We start from the raw sequence: 22,994 nt of genomic DNA on the forward strand, positions 1-22,994 counted from the left end.
ATATGTACGGCGTCATAAAGTGACTTTAATCTGAGAGCTACTTTCCTTAAATACATGCAGGGAGCATAAGGTGGAAGGGCTGCTGCCAACAACCAAATAAGAGGCAAAAGGTCCCTGACATCTTTCAACATGTACGGCAGGTCACACAAGAACAAAAGGCCCTCTTGTAGAAAAATGGAGCGAAGGGAGGACAGATTGATTAAGTGGACATGGCGTGCATGTGGCGCCCATGTTTATATGCACATTGTTTGCATGCATGTGCACTGCTGCCCCCACCCCCCCGCCCTCAACATAAGGCAAGTTGTCACGTCCTTTGCCTCCCTCCATTTGAGGGGCAATTGAGTGAATGAGCCTGTAAAACCAACAGCCCCGAGGACAAAGGAGCCCGGGGGCATTAAGTCATGGGTGAGTGGGCCCCTTTAGGGCCAGCAGCTGACCCTGTGGAGAGGCCTCTTGTTCTGGTGGAGGGGGCTCGTGTCTTTTGGACCCCAGGCCAAGTTGACAGTATCTGCAACATACATACACACAGACAGGTGACAGGAGAGGCAGCTAAAACCACTATATCAGTCGTCAAACTCAGCCTGCACACACAATAGGATTAAAGTTGGAGGATTTTTTTTATTTTTTCCCCTTGAATAAAATTAAAAATAGGATTTTAAGAAATCAGTTTTTGGCAGAAACTCAGGATGCCCACTGTGAGCATGTCAGACAAACTAAAGCAAACTTAATTATGCAGGAAATAGATTTGTTTTCCAACTAATTTGTACATTTGGCAGAGGAAGGAAGACGTCAAAGACATTATGCAATAATTGCATTTATTGTTTCAAATTAAGTACATGGTTACAAAGACAGCAGGCAGGTTTTTCTATGGTACCTTGGTTATGATTTCATCTGAAAATGCTACGTATTATAGTGCGAGTGTTACATCTGTGATTCACCTTGTAAATGAAAGCCAGCCTCTTGTGTATTGCTCATGCATAACTACACTATATGACAGTATATGACAGCTGCTACTATCCTGCATATGTACTTAATTCCCTCAAAACCTATGGTGTTACATGGCCAAGTGTTGTTAAACAAAATATCTTAATACATGGAATGTACAACTCACAACAAACAGAACATGTGACACAAATATATACAGATTAGACACATCTCAGCCACCAGATTCAAACGACTTGTAAGGACTTTCTGTCTTAGAGCTGCGCACCGTGTTCTCCTGATCTTTCCTCTTGATCTCCCTGGCAAAAGTCCCTTCTTATTCTCACTCAAATGCTTAAAGCAGGATAATCCAGATTATATCTAGCACTGGATCCATGGATACAAGAAGACCATTTATAGCTGTAGTGTCACCAGATTATAGAAAGTTTGTTACATGGAAGCACAGTGCAATTACAAGTATTTACATGGTTTTGTAAGCCTGTTGTTCTATATGCAGTGTCAAATGATGAGTGAGTACATAAGGTACTTGCTCAAGGGCACTTCAGCAGGATAAGGAGACACTGTAACAATATGGTCTGTTTTTATCCATAAAGGTCTAAAACAAAAGGTGTAATGCAAGGGTTTTTTTTTACATAATGCATTCTGGGTAGAGCCCAACCAATATAGATCAGTATGTTGATATTAGCCGAGGAGATGTGCGCTAATTGCAGCCATTTTAAACTGCTAGCTAGTGTGTGAAAATAAAAACAATGAGTCCGTCAAGGTGCTTTTAGACACTAACTTGGTTTGCACTGACAAGTCATTATTGCTTATCCCACTTGTTTGCTATGTTAGCAAGGTTGCTAGCCAGCTTCAGTTTGTCAATATGACACGATTATAATGTGTGATGAACGTCAGCCATAAAATGGATATTGTTATTGGTTGGACTCTAGTTTTAAGTACACACTTCTGCAGCCAAACAAGAGAACATGTTAAACTAAAGCAGCATTACCTTCATGTCAGCATTCATTACAAAATGGGAAAATATACCCTCTAACACACACCCTCACACACATAAATGTAAAAATAGGAGCTACATCAGGAGAACAAACAATTAAACTGAAATGAGTAAAAAGTGCAATTTGTCTATGATTAGAGGTTGGAGATGGAGTCATGCTACCTAATAGCAAAAAATAAAAAGTCCTATCTACATATTACAAGATCACACATCACAACTACACAACAATTATTTGCTAGATCTTGCCTGAAAAGGAAAAATAAATCCAACATTAATTTAGTGGCAGTGCATGTTGTTCTAACTTGGAGAAATGAATGGTAGCCCAATCCTGATTTTGAGAAAGAAAAGACAATATAATTCTGTAATAATTTCTCTTAAATGTTTCTGTTCTTTTAAAGAAATAAATAAATTAGTAGACATTAAATAAATAAAACCTACAGCCTTCATATTACAAAGTAAACCCTTCTCAGCCAAACATTTGTTGCTAATGATATGAAAACTTGTCAGTATCAACCGTCACACACTCTGACCAAAGCAATGGTGGCCATTCATTTGATCTAATACAGAGAGAGCTGCTTTAGAGCAAGTGAGAGCTTTTAGGCTGTTTTGTCAGCAAAGTTAAACTTTTGTGTCCGATTTATATTAATATCTATGCTTTAGAGCTGTCAGATAATAAATAAAACAAACAGAAATAAACATTAAGGTACCCTTCCAATGTTGAGGTTTTAACATTGCAATGAAATACATTCAACTGATGTCACCACGGACGCTATGGCCTTAAAAAGGAAACGTTGTTGTTACAATAAAATTAAAACACCATCACAAGTGCTATCCAGTTTGCCCTTAAATACACTGCTCCTTTTTTCAGCAGCAAAATCAACTCAGTAGTGCAATACTGACAGCTTCTTATATCCATCCTCTAAAACTTCACATCACCCTCTGCTGTCAAAAATCACGCATCAACTGCACGTCTGTTCTAATTTAAAAAGAAATGGATAAAATGATGTTCTGTGCTGTCACAATAGGAATAACAGTCGCTTGAGATTATCATGTGTCTAAAAACCCATGCTATGATTTTAAAAATGCATGGGTGTGACTACTAAAGATGCAAAGGTGGTGTTTATGTGTTTTTTTTCTGGCAGGCAGTTCAGGAAAACAGGCTGAAAGAGATACACGATGAGTAGTGTTACATCATATATGTCTTTTAAACAATATATTAACAATATAAAACTCAGAAGCAGCCACTGCTAGTAATACACTATTTCTATAGCCTACTGTATGTGCAGGTTGATTCAACATTATGGACTGGAATATGTGTGTATGTGTAAAGAGCTGCTCATGAAGCCATGTTGTGTGTGTGTGTGCGACTTATACCAGCAGCCATGCTTCTGTGAGGACGTCCTTGGCAGTGCATTTCTGCTTCAAAAGAAAAAAGCTCCTTCGTCATCACTGGATTGTCTTTTAAGGGATTTAGTGGAGGTTCTTAGTTGTTGGACAGATGTAGTGCTGCTGCCTACAGAGGGCGGGGAGGGCGATTACTTTAAAGCACAAGGGCCCTTGAGGTTGAGCCAGAGGACGGGTACGGATTAAGGTACTGACGAGCCTGTTCTGTCATGATCAGTTGGTCCTCGGTCTTCCCATAAACCACTGCTTCCCATTCAGTTACCTGCAGAAAGAGGGTGATTAAGAGGCTTTCTTAGAAGTGGAATTTATCTTAATTTATATGTTATATTATTAGAAATACTACATACAAAATAAAGCTCTGTGTAACGTACCTGTGCATTGGCATGTTTTGTGGCTCTGTGGGAGGAGAGAGACTTCTTCACCTGGGGGCTAGTAAAGCGATGAAGCTGACCAGGTTCTCCTAATGAAGACTCCTCTTTCCCAGAAGTCACAGAGCAGCTGCACTCCTCTTCCTCAGGGATGGGGTTGACCAGTGAAGAGCTTCCCAGTAGATTTTCATCCGACACCTGCAACATGGTGTAAGGTTATAAAAAAGTAGATGAACACTTGCTTATGCTTCAGAAGTGTTGTCTGACTGACTTACTTGTGCATTATTGAGCTGCTCTTGGAAGAGTTGGACATTGAGGCCATCTTTTTCCCAGGGGTCTAATACAAGGGACTTGCGCACTTTTCGAGCTGGGCCATCCATCTTAATGTTGAGGATTTAAATAATATTTACGGTTATATACATGTCAATTATTTGTAAATATTTGCTAATATAACAGATGATAGAGAGCAAGTACGCATGTTGGTGTTATAGGAGGTGCCCATACATTGTGTTTCCATGTTCTGTAGTCTTGCTGGATGTCTGCTCTGTTAAAGATGTCGGTCCCAGTCTCCTGCTTTAGAACTTCTCGAATATCTTCTTCCAGAAATGCCAAAGGCTGTGGCTGCAAAATACACAGAGCAAGAATATAACTACAAAAACAGGCAGCCAATAAGGATCAACCGCTAACACAAAATTCCAGCCACTTTTACCTCCATCTTCAGTGGTCCGTGCATTTTCTCCTGGGCAGCCAGAGCATTTTTGAAAGGTGTTGGCGTCCTTGGGGTTGAAATCATAATAGCTTTCCGGAATTTAGGTGTCCTGGAACTACAAAATGCAAGAGTTAATTTTCTCTTAACAATAAGCTCTTTTGGTGTGCTTTTTGAACTGTTTATTGTCTTTACCCATCATTCTCCTTCTGGTGCTTGGGTGTGGTTTCTTTGTGGAGAGGTGTGTTGAGGAGACACCTCTGACCACACACAGGAGTTGAGGTGAGGGCAGGGTTATCCAGATTCAAATGCTCCACTCCTGCTATGTTGCAGAACTGGGGAAACACACAGATGTGCCACATTAGCTACATGTCCAATGCAATATCAGTACATCATCTGTAAAAGGGAATAGTGAGAAAGGGTTTTTACTCGTGATGGGGTGAATGGCAGTGACTTTGTAGGTGTCTTCTTGGGAGAATTTGAGATATTTTCCAAGAAAGACGAGCAAGTCCTGTCGCACAAAGGAGACAACTCCCCTCTCTCTCTTCTTCTTTTCCTCCCAGTGGACGCCTGGGTGGTTTTCAGTGTGGTGACACTTCCCACCCCCAATGGGGCACAGTTCCTATCGTGGCCTGAGATGGCAGTGGGGGTGTTGACAGTGTAGCCCACTGGATTGTAAACCGTCCGTTCTTGTAAAAGAGTGGTGAAGCCTGCCTGATTGTGTCTGGGTGGCGTCGCTGTCTCTGACAAATCAAAACTGGCCACGTCGTTCCATGCAACAGGATCCTGCAGAGCAAAACACATCTACAATAGATCTTTAATACATTCTTGATTATTTGGTCAACAGAGTCACACTGAGACACATTTGCTTTCAGTTTTGCTCCTTTTGTTACTCACTGAGTCAATGAGCTCCATAGTCTCTGCGAACTCTGGTATTGTCTGCAGGGTGGAGAGCACAGTGCTGGCCTCAACAGCCAGAAACTTGCTGGGGGAAACAGGAAGTTGTGCTGGAGGTCCCTGCGGGATCTCTGGGCCCCTCCAGGGTCTTCTCTCTGCTTGCTCTTCCAGGCTGCTGCTACTTGTGGTCAGCGTGTCATCTGAAACACCGTCTGACCAGGCGGAGTACGGCTCCAAACTCTGAGGGATGAGGAGGGAGGAAAAGTTCTTTGAATTAGATCTTGGGGTCATGCAGCAGATTAGATATAATGGTGTGAGCAAACACTGGTGTTACTACTGCACATCAGGACAATGTTGACCACTAAATGGTACAACATGATGGTACTGACTGTGAAGAATGAGGTAATAAATGGATGCAATGAATAAAAAACAGAATAGAAACAGAACAGGTGCATGTTTGGGGCAAGAGGGTGTATGATGGGGATGAGGCCTGGAAGGGATGAGGAAGCGGTTTATGTTTTGAATTGTAATGAAGGGAAGTAGGGTGACTACCAAGCACAGCTTCAGGCCAAGCTGAGTAAGTGGCGAAATGGGGAAAGTAGTTACAATGGCAACACTACAACAATCAGGCTACAGGTGTTGCATATGTGTGTGCCATTCTCATTTCCACGTGTATACACTGTAAAAAGTCCATTCAAGAATTCATTTAGGACAAAAAACTTTTGTGTGAGTATCAAACCAGATTAAATTTTTTTAGCATTCTTCATTTATATGCCTTCAAAATCAATTTCTAGACTCAAATATGTAATTTAAAATGTCCCTTTTTACAGTGTATGTAAGCTACAAACACACGCAGGCTAAGCTGGCTAAGTATGTTAACACACATTCGGAGTGTGTTCTTACACATGAACCTCTGCACTGCACTTGTCGTTGGACTTCATTCTCTGCTGACATAAGCAGCAGCTCAAGCTCCTTAATTCTTTGCTCTCTGTTGGGATCATCCAGGCAGCATGGCTGGAATAAACAAACGTCAGGAAGGAGAGGTGAAGAGGAAAACAGGAAAGGTAAGAGATTAGGAGAGGTAAGAAAATCAAGGAAAAAAGGGAGAAAAACAGAACAATTTTACACATAAAATATTGATTGTTAGGTGAAAATATAAGGACATTCAAGTATTTGATTTGAGGACCAGAATTGGTAATCACACATAACACAGAAAGACCAGAAAATAAAGATGTGGAAAGTTTTTTTTAACACCAGCATGCATAGAAATACATATTAAAAGACTCACTGATATGAAGCCTGAATTTTCAGGAAGACTGTCCATTATGTGTCCACTGTGAGGATCATAAGGATAATTGCCCATCTACACCACAGAGCATCATACACAGGTTAGAGTGAAGAAAGAAAGAAACCATGCCATGTAATAAGAGGTGCAGATGGACAACAGACCTGGTTGGGTCCTGTCATTGGTAGCGGACTGCCGTTGCAGTGATGGAGATCTGATGGAGTTGGAGGGCATGGTCTGTTGTGGCGTCTCTTTGCACTAGTAGAGGACGTGGAGGTCTTGCAGCCATCTTGCAGGTACCCCTCATTCTCCACCTTCCTCCTCATGGTTGAATTCCAATGGTTCTTGATGGAGTTGTCTGTGCTGTTGTGAAGAACATAGATATTTTTAACATTGTGAACTAGTTTGTTGCTTCGATTGGAAGCAACAATAACAACTTTTTTGGTTAGACTACCGTCCAGGAAGAAGCTTAGAGATCTCTGCCCAGCGATTGCCAAGCCGTTTGTGGGCTTCATAGATGATTCGATCCTCTTCCTGAGTCCATGATGATTTCTTCACCTCTGGGTTGAGGTGGTTGTGCCACCGTTCACGGCACTGCTTTCCAATCCTTCCCTGGAGGTGTTTTGCAATCACTGACCATCGCTTGGGGCCATATTTGTGTACCAGGTCAATAACCTGCAGAAACACCATCACATGGAGGTATATACTTAAAGAAACTAATTCATACACAGGTTCTTATTTCAGTAATGATCAACCTTCTGCCACTGTTTGTTTTATGGACGGATGAATTTATTCAAACTCCAAGCTTGTATAAGGATTTCTGAGCAGCACTAGTGTTTAGAAAACCTACTGTGGCAGCATCAGAGCATGTTTAACTGTTTCTCTCACAGCTAAAAAATGTTATGATGTCATTGTTGGCAAGTTAAACTGTTACTGATAGACCTGTATTTCTGAAATGATGCCAAAATGCTGGAGGAATGAGGCATCATTCTTGAACAACAGTGATCCATTTAAGGAATGCACTGCTCATGTTTGAGCTGGGGATGATATTAGAGCTGCACTCTGTACAAAAAAGGGCTGGGTGCTAAACTGTAGACCTGGAAAGTTTGTGTTTTATTAGGAGTGATGTAGTGGAGCATTAACAAAAAAGAAAAAAAGAGGCTCATGCAAAATCTTCTTGGCGGGAAGTAAGCTTGCGCATGAGCACAGCCCCATTAGTCTGAAAGTAAAAGATACACTGCATGCTGTGATCTTTCACTTTTACTAAGCTGCTCTATGCACAGCTTCCCTCTGTCTCCTGTATCATTTACCTATTCTCATCCCTCTTTCTGTCTGGAACAGGAACTCCCAGCTCCTCTTACCTTTTGATCCTCCTCTTTTGTCCAGGGTCCTTTCACTAGCTTCGGGTTGAGCACCTTCTGCCAGCGGTGCTGACACTGACCATCTGTCCTCCCCTGTGACAGACACACAAAGTGCAAACAACCTTTACATGCACCGCCCAGCAGTTACACCCTCTCATAACAGCTGGATATCGATCTCCTGTCATAACAGTTTTGACTTGGTACTATTTTTAATCAGAACGAGCACATTTTGACTGAATACTTAAGTAGATACATGGTGTACTTACAGGAAAAAGGTTAGCGATTATTTTCCAGGAGTCAGTTCCATGCTGCTCAACAAGTTTTTTCAGCTTTTCATCCTTAAAGCAGGAAAAAAGGAAACACATAGACAGGGAGAAGGTTTTGTGCATGCTTTCATTTTCAAGAAGATTGTATACAGAACACGTCTCAGTTTTCACCTCTCAAATAACCAGTCAGACCACCTATAAATCGCTGGTGAACTTACCTCATCTCGTGACCATTTTACTTTGCACAGTGTCTTTTTGTCTTTGCTCCTCTCTTTACTCTCTGGATCTGTAGAGTGTAGCTCTTCATCCTCATCACTGCTAAAAAAAAAAGAATAGCAGATTTTATTACTGAAGTCTTTAGAAAGACAATGTGCAAGTTTAGCAGGAATTTTTGTACAATACGTGTACTGCACGGATATTTCAATCACAACACCAGCAGGGTAGCAGCTTGAGTAGTTTTTCCAAATTTAGTATGAGTGTTAGCAGGATTAGCTACAAGCAATTTAACCTGACAAGTCTGTCAAGGCAAAAGAATGAGAGAAGCATGTAATGTGTAATGACTAAATACAAAGACCACAGACTAATCACACAACAGCAGGCCCTGTTGCTGGGCAAGACTTTCTTTGTGGTGGTGGAACAGACTTTAATAAATGTTGGAGAAATTAAATTCCAAACCAGCTCCCAAGTGCTGCTACCATACAGGAAAAGCAGTGCTTTCCTTGGGTCTTCTACTAGAATGTGAATGAAAGGTCTTCTTGAAGGTGGAAATTTGAATATATATGTGTGTTCTCATTCCTTCACTAGAGCAATGTGTAAACTGGACCCCTGGCTGAACAGGAAGGAGGGGTGTAAGGTGACTACAGGAAAGGGGCAATCCCACATAAACAGCCTCTTTCTCTTCCAGAGGTGTGCATGTGTGTGTGCATGTGAGATGGAGGAGGTGTTCTGGGGTGTGGTCAGAAGGATGGCAATGCTCTAACGGTCCAGTTGTTCAAAAAGATTCAAAAACAGGGACGTATTTCAATATATAGTTAGGGATGCCATTGATTCTGCAACGCAAATACCACTCTGCCAGCTTGTCACAGCCTCAGTGTTTCCTGCATAAAGATTACATCTGTAATAACTGAAGTAAGTCAAACTGGTAGTTGTTCCACTTGCAGAAGAAATGACCCATCAATAACTCACAACAAGAAAATCAACTAAAAATGATACTTTTATACATGTAATGGTTTGTTTTTGCAGTAAAATGATCATAATCAATAATGAAGCTGTAGATGAACATTATTGTTATTTTTGGTGGCATTTAATGTTCTTTGCTTATAATAATTTTACTATTATTATTACAATTGTTTCTGAATGTAAATAATACATCCTCTGCCTCTGGATTTGTTTTCTCGGGTACTTTCTGTACCTGGGGGCTTTGACAGAGGTGTTTTGAGAACTTAAGGGTACTTTTCTCTTTTGGCTTTTCCCAAAAAGTTTAAATAATGAGAGCATCTAATCATGTTTTTATCATAGAGAAAGCAGAATATGAGAACTAAAAGTGTAATGTTTGTAGCTAACCTTTAACTAGTCTGCTTAACTTGTCACTTTCAGGAGTGTTTTTAAGAATAATGCTGTTACATAACTACAGTTTGAAAATAGCCAGCCCGCCCCTATGCATTTCCAAATATGCATAATGAAGTTATCCGCTAAAATTATCAACCATAACATAATTCTGGATGTACAAACTGTACATTTTAAGATAAATTATTATGCGCTATTAAGCTATATTTTATGCTATTGGATTGGTATTTACCTACACGTGTTATTATTTACCATTCATAAATCTCACAGCTGACAGAGCTCCTCACACTGTGGTTATGCAGGTGCACATGCATTTACAATGTAAAAGTGTAAGCGCACACTGCATTAGGCTACTAACCCCATCTCAGATTATTTTTTGTTGTATGTGCACAGAAGGACGAGTAATTTACACAAACAGATGGCTAGCGAGTGGGATCATGAAACTGCACTCTATTATCACCCACCTGCGTGATTTCACGGTGTCCATGACAGTCGGTTGGACGATTGAACCTCTTCAAAGATGTGTTTGACAGCGCTCTATAATCCCACATTAAAAGACGTGTATCCATAGAAATCCTTGTCAATCATTGCCGGTTTCTTTCTGGGACGCGGCAGCATCCAGTTAGCAGTGTTCGGCTAGCCAGCAAGCTAACATGACACACAGTTCATAACATTATGCTCCCCTCGTAGATGGCGCATTCACAGACAATAACAACTATCTAACGTCATGCGTCACGGTGTCCTCTTCTGTCCCGTGTTTCCTAAGAGTTAATATGGCAGCATAAAAAGGCAATATTACGCTGAAGGAACTGATACATTACGTTCATTACACGCCGTCCGTCTTGTTTCTGTCTTAATGTTTCTCCTCTGAACTTCCCTGGCGTTATCATTTTTGTCCATCCCGCCGATTCTCGCGCTCAGCCCTCTGCGCAGGCGGCCTCGCCTCTGATTGGTCAGAATTGGGGCTGTGACAACAGGCGCGGGTACTCGAAACTGAATGGTCATAAACGGGGAGCAGCTCGTCAGTGATTGGTCAAATTACTCACAGGCTTTGGTCTCATTGGTTGAGGGGCGGGCTTCGTGTTAGAGAACTGTACCGTCACCCTCTGCAGCAGAATGGGGCTTTTCATGGTCAGTGGTGGGGTGCGGGGTCTTTCGGGGCCCCTATAGGGAGATTTCAAGGAGTTCCCAGCTGCATGTGTTTCAAAAGTGCAAGCTACACTTAGGCTGCATCATCTCTACTTTATAGTTACTTATATTGACTGCATGTGTATTTCTACAAGCAACTAATATATTTTATTTTTGAGCACAGCTCAATGTGAACTGTGTCACTTTTTTGTTCATGATTTCATATGGCTTTAGTTTTACAAACTAATAATTAGGACAGTTCATATAACTTTATTATATTTATATTTATTGTATATTTATATTTATTGTATATGACAAAATAGGCTTAAGCATGTATAAGACAATATTGTTGACTACATATTTGCGATACACACCGTAAATTTAAACTATGTTTTACTGACATCTAGTGGATAAAACTGCGTACTGTTATTTCGTTTTGTGCATATTTAACACTGAAATGTACTTTATTCATGTGTTATCTCAACTTAACGTTTCTATAGATTTAATTAAAGAAGTGTTATCTATGTGGGTGACTACAAACAGGTAGGCTGACTCGGGACAGACCGTTTTTGGGGGGGTGATTGGTCCAATGAATCTGTTTGGATTACATACCACAAAGTTCAACAGAGCCAGGCTTGCTTTGAGTGATCCAGTAGACATTATCTAGAAATAACTGGTATAATGATGAGCTATGAAGAATATATAACTATCATCATAATCTACTGCTCAACAAATAAAGGGAACACTTAAAGAACACAATGTAACTCTGAGTGAGTCACACTTCTGTGAAATCAGCCTGTCCATAGGAAGCAACGCTGATTGTGAATCAGTTTCAGCTGCTGTTGTACAAATGGAACAGACAACAGGTGGAAATGAGGCAATTATCAAGACAAGCCCTATAAAGGAGAGGTTCTGCAGGTGCTGACCACAGACCATTTCTCTGCTCTCATCCTTTCTGCCTGATGTTTTGCTCACTTTTGGAGGAGGGCAACGACCCAGCAGCAGGACCGCTACCTCCTCCTTTGTGCAAGGAGGAACAGGAGGAGCACTGCCCGAGCCCTATGACCCCAATGACCTCCAGCAGGCCACTATTATGCATGTTTCTGCTCAAACTGTCAGACTCCATGAGGGTGGTATGAGGGCCCGTGTTTACAGCTTAACACTGTGCAGGGTGATTGGCATTTGCCAGAGAACACCAAGATTGGCAGATTTGCCATTGGTAAATGAAGTGCTCTTCACGGATAAGAGCATGTTCGCACTAAAAGATAGGTGTGTTCTTCTGTTTATGGGCCATAAGTTTGTCTCTGTATTTCTTTTTGGAATATTTGCTTTTGTACTGCAGTTCTTCCTGTAGGTGTCACTGTTTAACTGTTTGACTTCTGACTGTTGTCATTCCTGAGTGTAAAGGAAGCTGTTCCAAGCGAGAAAAAACCATACCGGAAAACGATTAATATGCTTCCAAAAATAAAAGTCCAGATTTATCACTGAACAATGACTGTCATCACAAAAGAGAAATCTCTAGATAGTCACTTACTATTCCTATTACCTTGATCGAAAAGTAAAATTAATTGTTTCAGGAGTATTTACAATACTACCTAAATCATCTTATAGAATAAAAAAAATAAAATAATATCTTAAAATGCGGTCCAGTTTTCTCTGCTTATATTTTGAAAATCCGTACCGGATGTGACGCTGCTTTATTATTGGTTTTGACGCTGGCCGTGAGGTCCCGTGACAAATTTCATTGGAACTTTCGGCCAGGAAAGACTGATGTTTCCTGCTTCTCTCACTTGTCAGACGCTAAAGAGCAGCGAGGAAAATACACTTTCAGTTTGAGGAGGGTTCGGGGGCTTTTGTCCCGATCCAAACGGGGAAAATGTCCGTCGTATTAACGGTTTAAATGCTGCAGATGGAAACATCCTCACTGGAATTACGAAAATAAGTAAGCGCCTCATCAAAATACTGTAAGGTACGTGATGTTCATGTAAACTTACCTTGATCTGGTTTTGCTAACGTAGCGTCCGGCTAGCTGTCGGGTAATATTTACACACGGAGCTCTACTTTCACTGTAACATTGAGCAACATAATGATGTTCGATGGTAAGAGTAAAGGGATCACTTCAGCTATTACATGACATTACCTCTTACTCTTCGAAGGCTAAACAGAAGTTTAACGTCAGCAAAGTTGAGTTAGCTACTTTGATTTGTTGGTTTTACAAAGGTGTTAAAATATTATGTATCGTTGGGTGTACTGTTAGCAGTTTAATTACATATGGGAGCCTCTTTGAGCAATTAAAACCACTCACTTTGTTTTATTAGTGTGTGTGAGTGTATGCAGCTCCTCCCTCCATTTTTTTCCTCCGCTGGAGAAAGTATAAGGTTTTTTTTTTCCTGTAATACACGTGACGTGTTCTGAGATTTAGAAGTTGTTTCAGTGTCGGTACACGCATTACTTTGCGTAAAAAAAAACAAGAATTAAAAAATAAAAGAGTAGCTATCCACCTACAGACACAAGGGCCTTGTGTTAGCTGTCAGAATGTGTTGTGTTGTTGTGTTGTTGACAGGCCTCAGTGCTCCCCTGCATACATTTAAACTACTATGTGGAAATCATGAGTTTTTCTATATGCTATGAGTTGAAGTTCTGTATGATTCTGTATGACAGAAGAGGATATTAAAATATCAAGCATCAGTTCATGCCCCTGTTCACATCACACAGAATAACATAAAAACAACACAAACAACAAAACAACACCTCTGACACTGTAATTTCAGGAGTTGAATGAACACAAACTGATCTAGATTTGTTTCTAAAAAGACATCAATGTGTATGTCCATGTGCTGTCAGGCTAGGGTAAGTATTTGGTCAAATGTTGAGGTTGGTTTCACGCATTAGGGTTGACTGAGTTCAAACTTCTGCAGCTGTACTTCCTAAATTGGAGATCTGTCTGTTTTACATCTTAATTTAATTCTTAGATATTAGAATAGGATACAAACATAGTGTCTGTGTGGGGAAAATAATTTAAAAACCCTCTACAGATTCAAGATAAATAACTAGTCTAATTAAGCTTTCAAACGATTGTTTGTGTCAATGCGCTGATGTAGCTGTTAGATTGCATGTCAGTGTTCCTCTGCCGTGATCTGATTGAGCCTTACCATCAGATTTACCATTCTAGTGTGACATCTGCTTTGTTTTCTCACTAAAAGTCTTCGACACGCACGATACAGAGCCACACATGCTGAACGAAAAAAAACATGTCCAAAATCCGCATGGCTTGTTCAGCAGCGAGGATGTATGTCTGAGCTAAGCAGGAAGAATGCTATTTTTGATCCTGTGTAGTAGCCCAGCGCGTTTGTGCCTGTCAGCACAAGTTAATTCATATCGTGGTGTGGGTGCTGGGCATGGTTCTTAAATTGTGGGGAGGAAAATGTGCTTGTCATTATTCTTGTAGCTCTTCATACTCATGCTGCCTCCCATGCTTTCAGCTTTGTATAACAAACCTGACAATGTCTGTTAGTGGGTGTGGTGAGCTGTAGCATTCCTTATGAAGGAGTAGCAGCGTTAGTTCAAAATGTACCTTGTGCTAGTCAGTTGTGGGTTATTACCCCCTCAAACAGAAAAATTTGGGGAATGTTAAAAAGCGGGTCCTACCCAGTGATGTATAAAACCTTTTAAGCATGGAAACAGGCACAGATGTGCAGCAGCCCTGCTAACTGACCACACATTTTTGTCTGTAATCCAGCAACAAGGTTTTAAAAAACGTAAAACCAGAGTAAAAGCCCAAATGCCTAGCTGGTGCTGTGATTTTCAGAGCTCATGGTGAAATCTATATTTAAAATGTGTTGAAATTACATATAAATTCCTTGAACAGTAATCAGTAAAATTAATGGCTTTGTTAGTTTGTTCCCATTATTGTCAAGCAAAAATGTCCCAATTCTTGCCAAAATTGTAACAAAAATGAACTTTTGTTTGGGGTCCCTTTGGTTTTTGGACTGCTGTGGCAAAACTGGACACATGAGGATGTGCTCTGAAAAACAATGATGTTATCATGTGTCAGTCACACCCTGCGTTTAACCAAAGTTCTAACAGTTTTAGTATAAGAGGAAGAACTATTGATGTTCTGTTTTAGAGGAAAATGGTAATCCTCTTAGAGGTTTGTCTGTCTGTGTGTGTGAAACTGAAACCAACAGAAATATAAACGTAGTTGCAGAAAGAAGGGCTAGTGATCAAGAGGGCATGACGGCCCCTCTGACTGCACACATGCATTTTAAAGAGGGCCGCTCTTTTCCCTCACCCCAACGTGAGCGGAATGAGTTATCCCCTCAGGATGCATTTTGGATCAATATGCAGACAAAGAAAGTTGACACAAAGCAGGTTTTTTGTGTTTGTTGCCTGTTAAAAAGATAAAAACTACCAAACAAACTAGGCTGACCTCACCATAATCAAACAATGGTCAAGTCTGAGCAGAGGACAAAGAGCTTTGTCGTAGCACAAATGGACATTACATAACTCATGGTAGTGAAGGATATGTCTGTGTGTGCGTGTGATTTAGTTAGATCACACATTGTATTTGTATTTTCAATACACATTATGCACCAGGTCAGCATCAAGTTGAATGAAGGAGACTGTATGTACTTCAACCGATGATTATTCACTTATTCAGTGTCATTGCATCTTGTCCTCACCTTCAATTAACTGAGGCCTTGACCTGTTTGTTAATACAGTTTTTGAGAAGTGTATTACACCTCAGTAATAAACTGTGTTTATCTTTCTCTTGGATTTAACCTTTTGTGCAACTCCAGCTTCAAAGACCACCGGCAGGTTATTTAAAGCTACCTTTCAACTGCTCCAAACAGGGGATAGTGTCACAGACTCAGCATGCATGAGAGCTAGTGTGGGTTTGTGTGTGTTCTCATGTCACAGAGAGAGAGAGAGAGAGAGAGAGAGAGAGAGTGTGTGGGATGAATGAAGAGATAATAAGTGCGGACTGATGTGGGTGAAGTAGATGGCAACAAAGCAAAATGTATGATGGTGGTAGTTATTATTATTATTATTTGATTGTTATTTTGTTGAGGGTTTTCAGAGACTAGAGAATAAGGTGACATTCATGCTCAGAGGAAGGAGAGAGTTAACTGGTCGCCCAGGAGGAGGGAGCCCGCCTGCTGCCATGTTGCAGCTCACTGACCCGCTTGTTGTTACATGTGTACTCTCACTACAGTCTTCCTTCTTCATGAAAGCAAAAACACGACTTAACAAGGACACAGAAGTGCTTTTAAAAGCAGAGACACTCAATGGTTTTGAATGACACAAACGCTAAATGGCTATTTGCTTATTAAAGCAAAAAGAACATAGCCTTTATTCTTAATATATATAAAATGTGTCACAACAAATGAATTTGTGCTGCTGCCAAATGACACTAGTGATAAAAGGCTCTAAGGTGGGGAGCTGAAGAACCTGTTCAAATAATACTTGGAACAGGTAATAGGTGCTGGCAAAGGGCTGTATAACAGACAACATCCCCTCTAAAGCTTCAGGGTATGTGACAGTTATTTTCCCAAATTTTTATTACATAAGTTAAAGAAATGTGTTACCTAAGCATGGTAACAAACCAAAACCTTAAATAAATGTCAGAATATCTGTGAAGCTGTCCTTTCCCTGCTGCACTTTTACACAACCAGTGAAATGTCAACAGACTATTCACAGAGGCTTATATCAGACTAACTCTGTTTTGTGTTTCGATGACAAAACACTTGTGTGTAAGTACAGGCTACTTGATGGTTGCTAGGTTACATAAAAGTTGCTAAACATTTAAATATTTAGGGTGACATAAGCTGTGATAGCATGGGAGGAAGATAAGTTGGATTCCTGAGGTTAGTCAGGATAGGAACATTGACTTAGGAGCTGTTTATCTTGAATGACTACCGGTATTTCCATTTACTCCATGGTTACCAAGGATGTTAAGATGTCTTTTCTTTCAAACACACTATAAAAAATGCTGCCCTATTGACCATGCCCTGGAGAACAACCAAAAAGGAAGGGAATAATGGTGACTGTTTGGCAACTCCTGTGTCTAAACAATACGTACAATGCATATTACAACTAATCAATAAATAGAGCTGGAGTCGGTGATGAGCATAAGCACTGTAGACTGAAAAGTGTAGTGAGCAGAAAGAACAGCAGTTTCACTTCCTCTTTGTGGTGTCGTCTCTCTGGCTGCAGTGACCCAGGATGGGGAGTGTCCAGTTTTATACTTGAAGCCTTATCCTAGAAGACTTGTCACTTCACAGCCTTGCACCTTTGAATGCCGACAGACCCCAAGATGGAAGAGCAGTCCAGTCTCCCCAATGTCAGCATACCCTGCCACAATGAGCAGCGGGACAAGAAAAAGCGTTACACAGTATGTGCTACTGTTCATGACATCATGTTTATGTTTCTAGTCAATTAGCATAAATCTATTAGAATGTGTCTGTCTTAGAATTTGACTTCCTTATGTTGTGTTTTTCTAGGTTTACAAAGTGATGGTCAGTGTTGGACGACAAGAGTGGTTTGTCTTTAGGCGATATGCAGAGTTTGATAAACTCTACAACACAGTGAGTGCCAGAACTCGATCATTAGGACTGATGCACATGACAGCAATCCAACTTATGAGTATTGTTGCTTTAGTCTTTGATTGTACTGGTCTGTGTGTCCTGCTATTTTTACATTGACATTTAGGGTAATTACAGACTTGTGACTATAGCTCTTCCTACCTCTTATACCATCCTCTCTGCTCTTTTTAAACACAGTTAAAGAAACAGTTTCCTACTATGAACTTGAAAATTCCTGCAAAAAGAATATTTGGGGACAACTTTGACCCAGGTAAGTGTGCCATGTTCAGTGTGACGGCAGCCTGATCTTTAAAAAGAAACTTTGCTTGATCGGTGTTGTTTAGCTGGTGTTTGATTGTATTTTTTTTTATCATAGATTTCATCATGCAAAGAAGAGCAGGATTGCACGAGTTCATCAAGCGACTTGTATCACACCCTCAGCTTTGCAACCAGTAAGCATTGTGCTCTCACTGTCATCATATTACATTATACACATGAATATATTGTTGAATTGAATTAAGATAAAACCACAAATCATACAAAAGCCTAGTTATGCTTTGTCCATCGTCAAGCAGTGATGTAATTTTTCCTTCACGCACAGTCCAGATGTGAGGACTTTTCTACTGATGGACAAAAAGCAGCACTTCTCAGATGCCTCTGAGGATGAAGATGACAAAGTAAGCAACTGATCAACCAGATTTTAACATCTTTTAATTGTTACTGAAATCTAAATATAAGATGTTTGTCATCTTGGCATGTTGTTTTACAGCCTTAGCCTTTAGTTACACCCTTGTGACTAATCTAGGTAATGTTTTCTGTGCTTTATAACAGAACAGTTCTACCTCCAGAAACATTAACCTGGGACCCTCTGGAAACCCACAGTAGGTTCACTATTACACATATAATTTAAACTTTGAATACAAAGTGGACAGCAATCCTGTATGTAGTCAAGTACTCATGTACTGATTTATGATTTCTTATTCTAGAGCCAAGCCCACAGACTTTGACTTTTTAAAAGTCATAGGGAAAGGGAGCTTTGGGAAGGTACGTCAGCAATGCAGTATGCAGTCCAACTTTGATATATATGGGTCATATTATCAACAATTCTGCCATTTTTAAAATGGAGCATTTATAGATTGAGTCATGTGGAATATATACTGGTAGCATTAGAAACCGTTTAGCAGCTTTTTTTTTACTACAGTTATACAAACCACAAGACCAGAAAGTAGAAGTGTATGCTCGGTGTAAAAGCTCTGTTTTCAGATGCTGGTTAGAGGATATGTAAATATTAGTGGAATATTCAGTTTGTCCATCCATTGAAGAAAGCATCATTTTCAGTGTAATACTTGTTATTATGTAGAAAGCAAGTTAAAAAAAATGTAAAGATCATGTGGTATTTGTGTTATTGTTGACATGGAAACATTGTGAAATGTTGAAATGTTGTCTATTAGGGAAGCAACCACTTTTAGTTCTGCATCACATTTCCATGTAGGAAGTGAGAATCAGGCTGGGATTTGTTCTGGTGTTTCACTACTGATGCAGCGCTCGGTGTGTGTTGTCTTCTCTGTGATGCAGGTCTTTCTCGCCAAACGTAAACATGATGGAAAGTATTATGCAGTCAAAGTCTTACAAAAAAAAGTTATCCTCAACAGAAAAGAGGTAACTATACGAGTCACGTGACCTTACCCGTTACCATGGGAATGCATTGTATGGGTCTGATAATGCTCCTTCTGTATGATTTTTCTAATCAGCAAAAACACATAATGGCAGAGCGCAATGTCCTGCTGAAGAACGTAAAACACCCGTTCCTGGTTGGACTTCATTATTCCTTCCAGACCGCAGACAAGTTATACTTCGTTTTGGACTTCATCAATGGAGGAGAAGTGAGTTGTTTCAGTTTTGTGAATAATGTGATCACATAGAAATGAGTCACAACATTGAGAGCAGCTGAGAAATGCAGTCATACAGGATGTACATGCCACACAGCTTTAATAAAATGCTTCAGAGCTGCACTTTGACTAGTTAGCACATCTCCATCTGTGACCTTTTCACAGATTACTGATTAATGCTCAGTGGCTCACACAAGTGACACTTCCTCTGTTGATCTTCTACAAGTGTGATCAGTCTTTTTAAAGCTGCAATGTGTGACTGTGTGAGAACAGCTTACTACAATCTGTGTCCCAGTAAATCTGCCTCTTGTCCTTCTGGACAAATTAACACTAAATTCCTTTGGACAATTTCAGCTTTTCTTTCATCTTCAAAAAGAACGGACCTTTCCAGAGCCCAGGGCAAAGTTCTACATCGCTGAAATGGCAAGTGCACTTGGATACCTGCATTCTCTCAACATTGTTTACAGGTATGCTGGTAATTATTTTCAATGTTGCATTATTCTTAATGGACAAACTTGTGTTAAACACTAGCCTGGTCAGTCTTACCCATTCACCCTTCACAGGTTTCATTCAGTACAACCGATTGTAACCTTTTATCTATAAATTGGACGGGCTTTATGCAATGACTCACTACATTGTTCAAAAATATTTACAGGAATGCTATTAACACCTTGCATTTTCATGTTTTTATAGCAAAACGGTCTACTCCACCTGACATTTCCTGGATGTCTATTGATACTCATCTGGTTATTGCTCTGTCTACATCATATGCTTCATTTCTACATGCAGCTCGAGTCCAAACTACTTAAGTAATTAGTATGGCTGACCAGGCTACTGAAACACAGCCCTATTATTAGAAAATAAATAATAGAAAACCTCAACTACATCACACATTAATGTATATAAATAAAGGCTCAAAGTCGTGCTTGTATCACTTTAAATCATAAAGTGTGTGTGAGACACATGTGAGTCTGCCCTGTTTGATAATGAATGTGATTTACAGTTACGTTGCCATCCTTTTTTATTTGCAGAGACTTAAAGCCAGAAAATATTCTTCTTGACCATGAAGTGAGTATTAATGTTTCTTTCTTTGAAACCCCTTAAAACACCAGGATTGCACCACACTTGTTGGTCAATGTGGTGATATAGTGTAGTAGTCATTAATGAGTATTTTTTCATGAAACTGAAACTTGGATCATAGTTTCATTATTTCCTGTCATAAATATGTCACCAGTGTTAATTCCTCTTCCAGCTGGACAGAATGCATGTGATTGGATTAGATTTACTAATGGTTTTCCTGCCTAGCCTTATTGAGAAAGTGAGTCCCGTTGCATGGGACTGACTGAACACTGCAGCCAGCATTCCTGGGCAACAATGGAATCCTCAGTCCATGGGGATAATGAGCTGCTTGTGTGGCACATATTGTCTAAAATCATGCCTGTGTCCTCTCTTTAAAGGGGCACATCGTTCTGACGGACTTTGGATTGTGCAAGGAAGGCATTTCCCAGACAGATACCACCACTACATTCTGTGGAACACCTGAGGTATTTATATGTCTGCTGGTGCTAATTTGTCACGACAGAGGCCTCACACTCACAGTGTAAAATCCTACTAATCATTGAAAGCCTTGCAGTAATAGTGTGGTTAATAATTTAGTATGGGTGCACTGCTGAATGTGTCGGAATGAGTCATATTTCCCAGACAGGAAAATAGGATTCATGTGTAAAAATAGCTGGTTTAAATAATTTAAGCAAGAAGCAACTTATTTATGTTAATGTCATATTTATTCTGTAATTCTGATTAGTACTTGGCTCCAGAAGTCCTGAGGAAGCAGCCATATGATAATACAGTAGACTGGTGGTGTCTTGGATCGGTGCTGTATGAAATGCTGTTTGGACTGGTGAGTCTTTCAGCGTGCATTTCAACAATTAATTGTTATTTAAAAATCAGTTCATTGCTATACTACATCTGTCTGTTTTTTTTCTCCAATGACCCAGCCGCCATTCTATAGCAGAGACACACATGAGATGTATGACAACATACTCCATAAGTCGCTGGTGAAGCGTCCCGGTGCATCCAGTACTGCCTGGTCCCTTCTGGAGGGCCTGCTGGAGAAAGATGGCACACACAGACTGGGATCCAGAGATGACTTTGTAGGTTTGAATATTTGGTGCTTGTTGATTGTTTAGGAACCGAAAGATTTTCAGTGTATGAGCTCCCTCTGGTGGTTCACCAATGTATATTATGTTATGTCCAAGAGTTTAAATTGAAGCTGAAACTGTCTGAAGACATTTCACCACTCTCCCAGTTTTGCTACATAACCTGGATGAATGAGAGCATCCAGAGACATGTATTAGTGTTAGTGCTGCTTGCACATTACATTACATGAATGCCATTCATGAATTCCCCTATTCATCCATTTTCAGAATGAGATCAGAGCACACAGCTTCTTTTCTTCCATCAACTGGGATGACCTGGAGCAGAAGAAGATCCCTGCTCCTTTCACACCTAATGTGGTAAATACTACGGCTCGGGGCCAATAATCAGCTTCAGCTTCTACACATGACACATGACTGCTTATAAAGACATTACTGACGTTTTTTTAGGACCAGCACACATGATGCTTTTTTTTTTCTTTCAGAGCTCTTTCAGTGACATCTCAAACTTCGATCCTGAGTTCACAGAGGAGATTGTTCCAAACTCCATCTGCTGGTCTCAAGAACGTTCCATAGTCAACGCTAGTGTCATGGAGGCCGACGATGCCTTTGTGGGCTTCTCTTACGCCCCACCCTCTGATGACTCTTTCCTATGAAGCATTCCCAACGAAGCCCTCAAATGCCTTAACATTATTGTGACTAAAGGGAAGAACTTATATCATGGATTAACCAAAGCATGCAGCTAAGAAGAAACTGCACTTAAAACACATTTTGGTCTGAAAAACTGTACCAGAGCGTCTTTATGTTTTACCTATTTGTATTTATAGACATACATTACAGATGGTATTTTTAAAATCAAGTGCAGTCCTTGTCTATTAAGATGAACTCTGGTGGTTTCTAAAATGAGCCTTTACAAAGCCTTAAATTTCTCCCTTTAATTAAAAAAATCTGCTTTCTGAAAAACTTGAACAGTTCACTGGACTTAATGGCACCATTTGGCTGTCAGAAATGGATCTTTGTTTGCCATGTAATTGCTGTCAAAAACTCAAGTATCATTCATATTAACTGAGCTGGAAAGAGGGATTTACTTGAGACATTACTGAATAAAGCATTATGGTTTATGTATCACATTTGTAAAAAAGAGAAATGTACTTAAGTTACCTTTCATTTTGTCTTTGCAAATACTGGTTGTTTTTATTAGATTATTTGTGTTATATTTGCTTTTCTTTGTCTTACATTTATTCATATTCAAAAGTAGCCATTCACAATGCTTTTTTCGCTTGCCAGTTACTCTTGCACAATAATAAATAAAATCAAAGAAAGTAATATGACAGTGCCTGTTTATATATGTTTAATAGGTAATTTGTAAAACAAATTTATGTTCAGTCCAAGCAGCAACTTTTAATGTGTTTTACAATCAGAATTGTAAAAAGCTCATAAGGGTG

At 40.0% G+C, this 22,994-nt stretch overlaps 2 protein-coding genes across 7 annotated transcripts; one reads left to right on the forward strand and one right to left on the reverse strand.

The window, feature by feature from the left end:
- Positions 1 to 1,988: 1,988 nt before the first annotated feature.
- On the reverse strand, positions 1,989 to 10,680 carry mybl1 (v-myb avian myeloblastosis viral oncogene homolog-like 1). Of its 3 annotated transcripts, none has more exons than XM_028432571.1 (16): positions 10,257 to 10,680; positions 8,445 to 8,544; positions 8,227 to 8,298; positions 7,961 to 8,053; positions 7,054 to 7,274; positions 6,764 to 6,962; positions 6,603 to 6,677; positions 6,218 to 6,328; positions 5,315 to 5,554; positions 4,847 to 5,203; positions 4,613 to 4,752; positions 4,421 to 4,535; positions 4,216 to 4,332; positions 3,987 to 4,091; positions 3,715 to 3,909; positions 1,989 to 3,605 (listed from the first exon to the last, which is right to left on the reverse strand). In XM_028432571.1, exons 1-16 carry the CDS (start codon positions 10,277 to 10,279, stop codon positions 3,480 to 3,482), a joined length of 2,289 nt encoding a protein of 762 aa, XP_028288372.1. In that variant the 5' UTR covers positions 10,280 to 10,680; the 3' UTR covers positions 1,989 to 3,479. The 3 variants fall into 3 exon arrangements, with proteins under 3 accessions (XP_028288372.1, XP_028288371.1, XP_028288373.1); XM_028432570.1 differs by having other exon boundaries at positions 4,847 to 5,221; XM_028432572.1 differs by lacking the exon at positions 6,218 to 6,328 and having other exon boundaries at positions 4,847 to 5,221.
- A 1,967-nt stretch (positions 10,681 to 12,647) lies between these two features.
- On the forward strand, positions 12,648 to 22,842 carry sgk3 (serum/glucocorticoid regulated kinase family member 3). 4 transcript variants are annotated; one of them, XM_028432575.1, is made up of 17 exons: positions 12,648 to 12,889; positions 17,229 to 17,314; positions 17,424 to 17,507; positions 17,703 to 17,775; positions 17,881 to 17,956; positions 18,106 to 18,181; positions 18,336 to 18,385; positions 18,491 to 18,548; positions 19,080 to 19,163; positions 19,256 to 19,387; positions 19,748 to 19,860; positions 20,425 to 20,461; positions 20,851 to 20,937; positions 21,198 to 21,293; positions 21,391 to 21,546; positions 21,820 to 21,909; positions 22,035 to 22,842. In XM_028432575.1, exons 2-17 carry the CDS (start codon positions 17,237 to 17,239, stop codon positions 22,203 to 22,205), a joined length of 1,461 nt encoding a protein of 486 aa, XP_028288376.1. In that variant the 5' UTR covers positions 12,648 to 12,889; positions 17,229 to 17,236; the 3' UTR covers positions 22,206 to 22,842. The 4 variants fall into 4 exon arrangements, with proteins under 4 accessions (XP_028288376.1, XP_028288375.1, XP_028288374.1 ...); XM_028432574.1 differs by having other exon boundaries at positions 12,648 to 12,862; positions 17,137 to 17,314; XM_028432573.1 differs by having other exon boundaries at positions 12,649 to 12,889; positions 17,137 to 17,314.
- The last annotated feature ends 152 nt before the right edge of the window (positions 22,843 to 22,994 follow it).

Source organism: Parambassis ranga, chromosome 20, assembly GCF_900634625.1.
Source record: "Parambassis ranga chromosome 20, fParRan2.1, whole genome shotgun sequence".
In the NCBI taxonomy this organism is placed as follows: domain Eukaryota; kingdom Metazoa; phylum Chordata; class Actinopteri; family Ambassidae; genus Parambassis; species Parambassis ranga.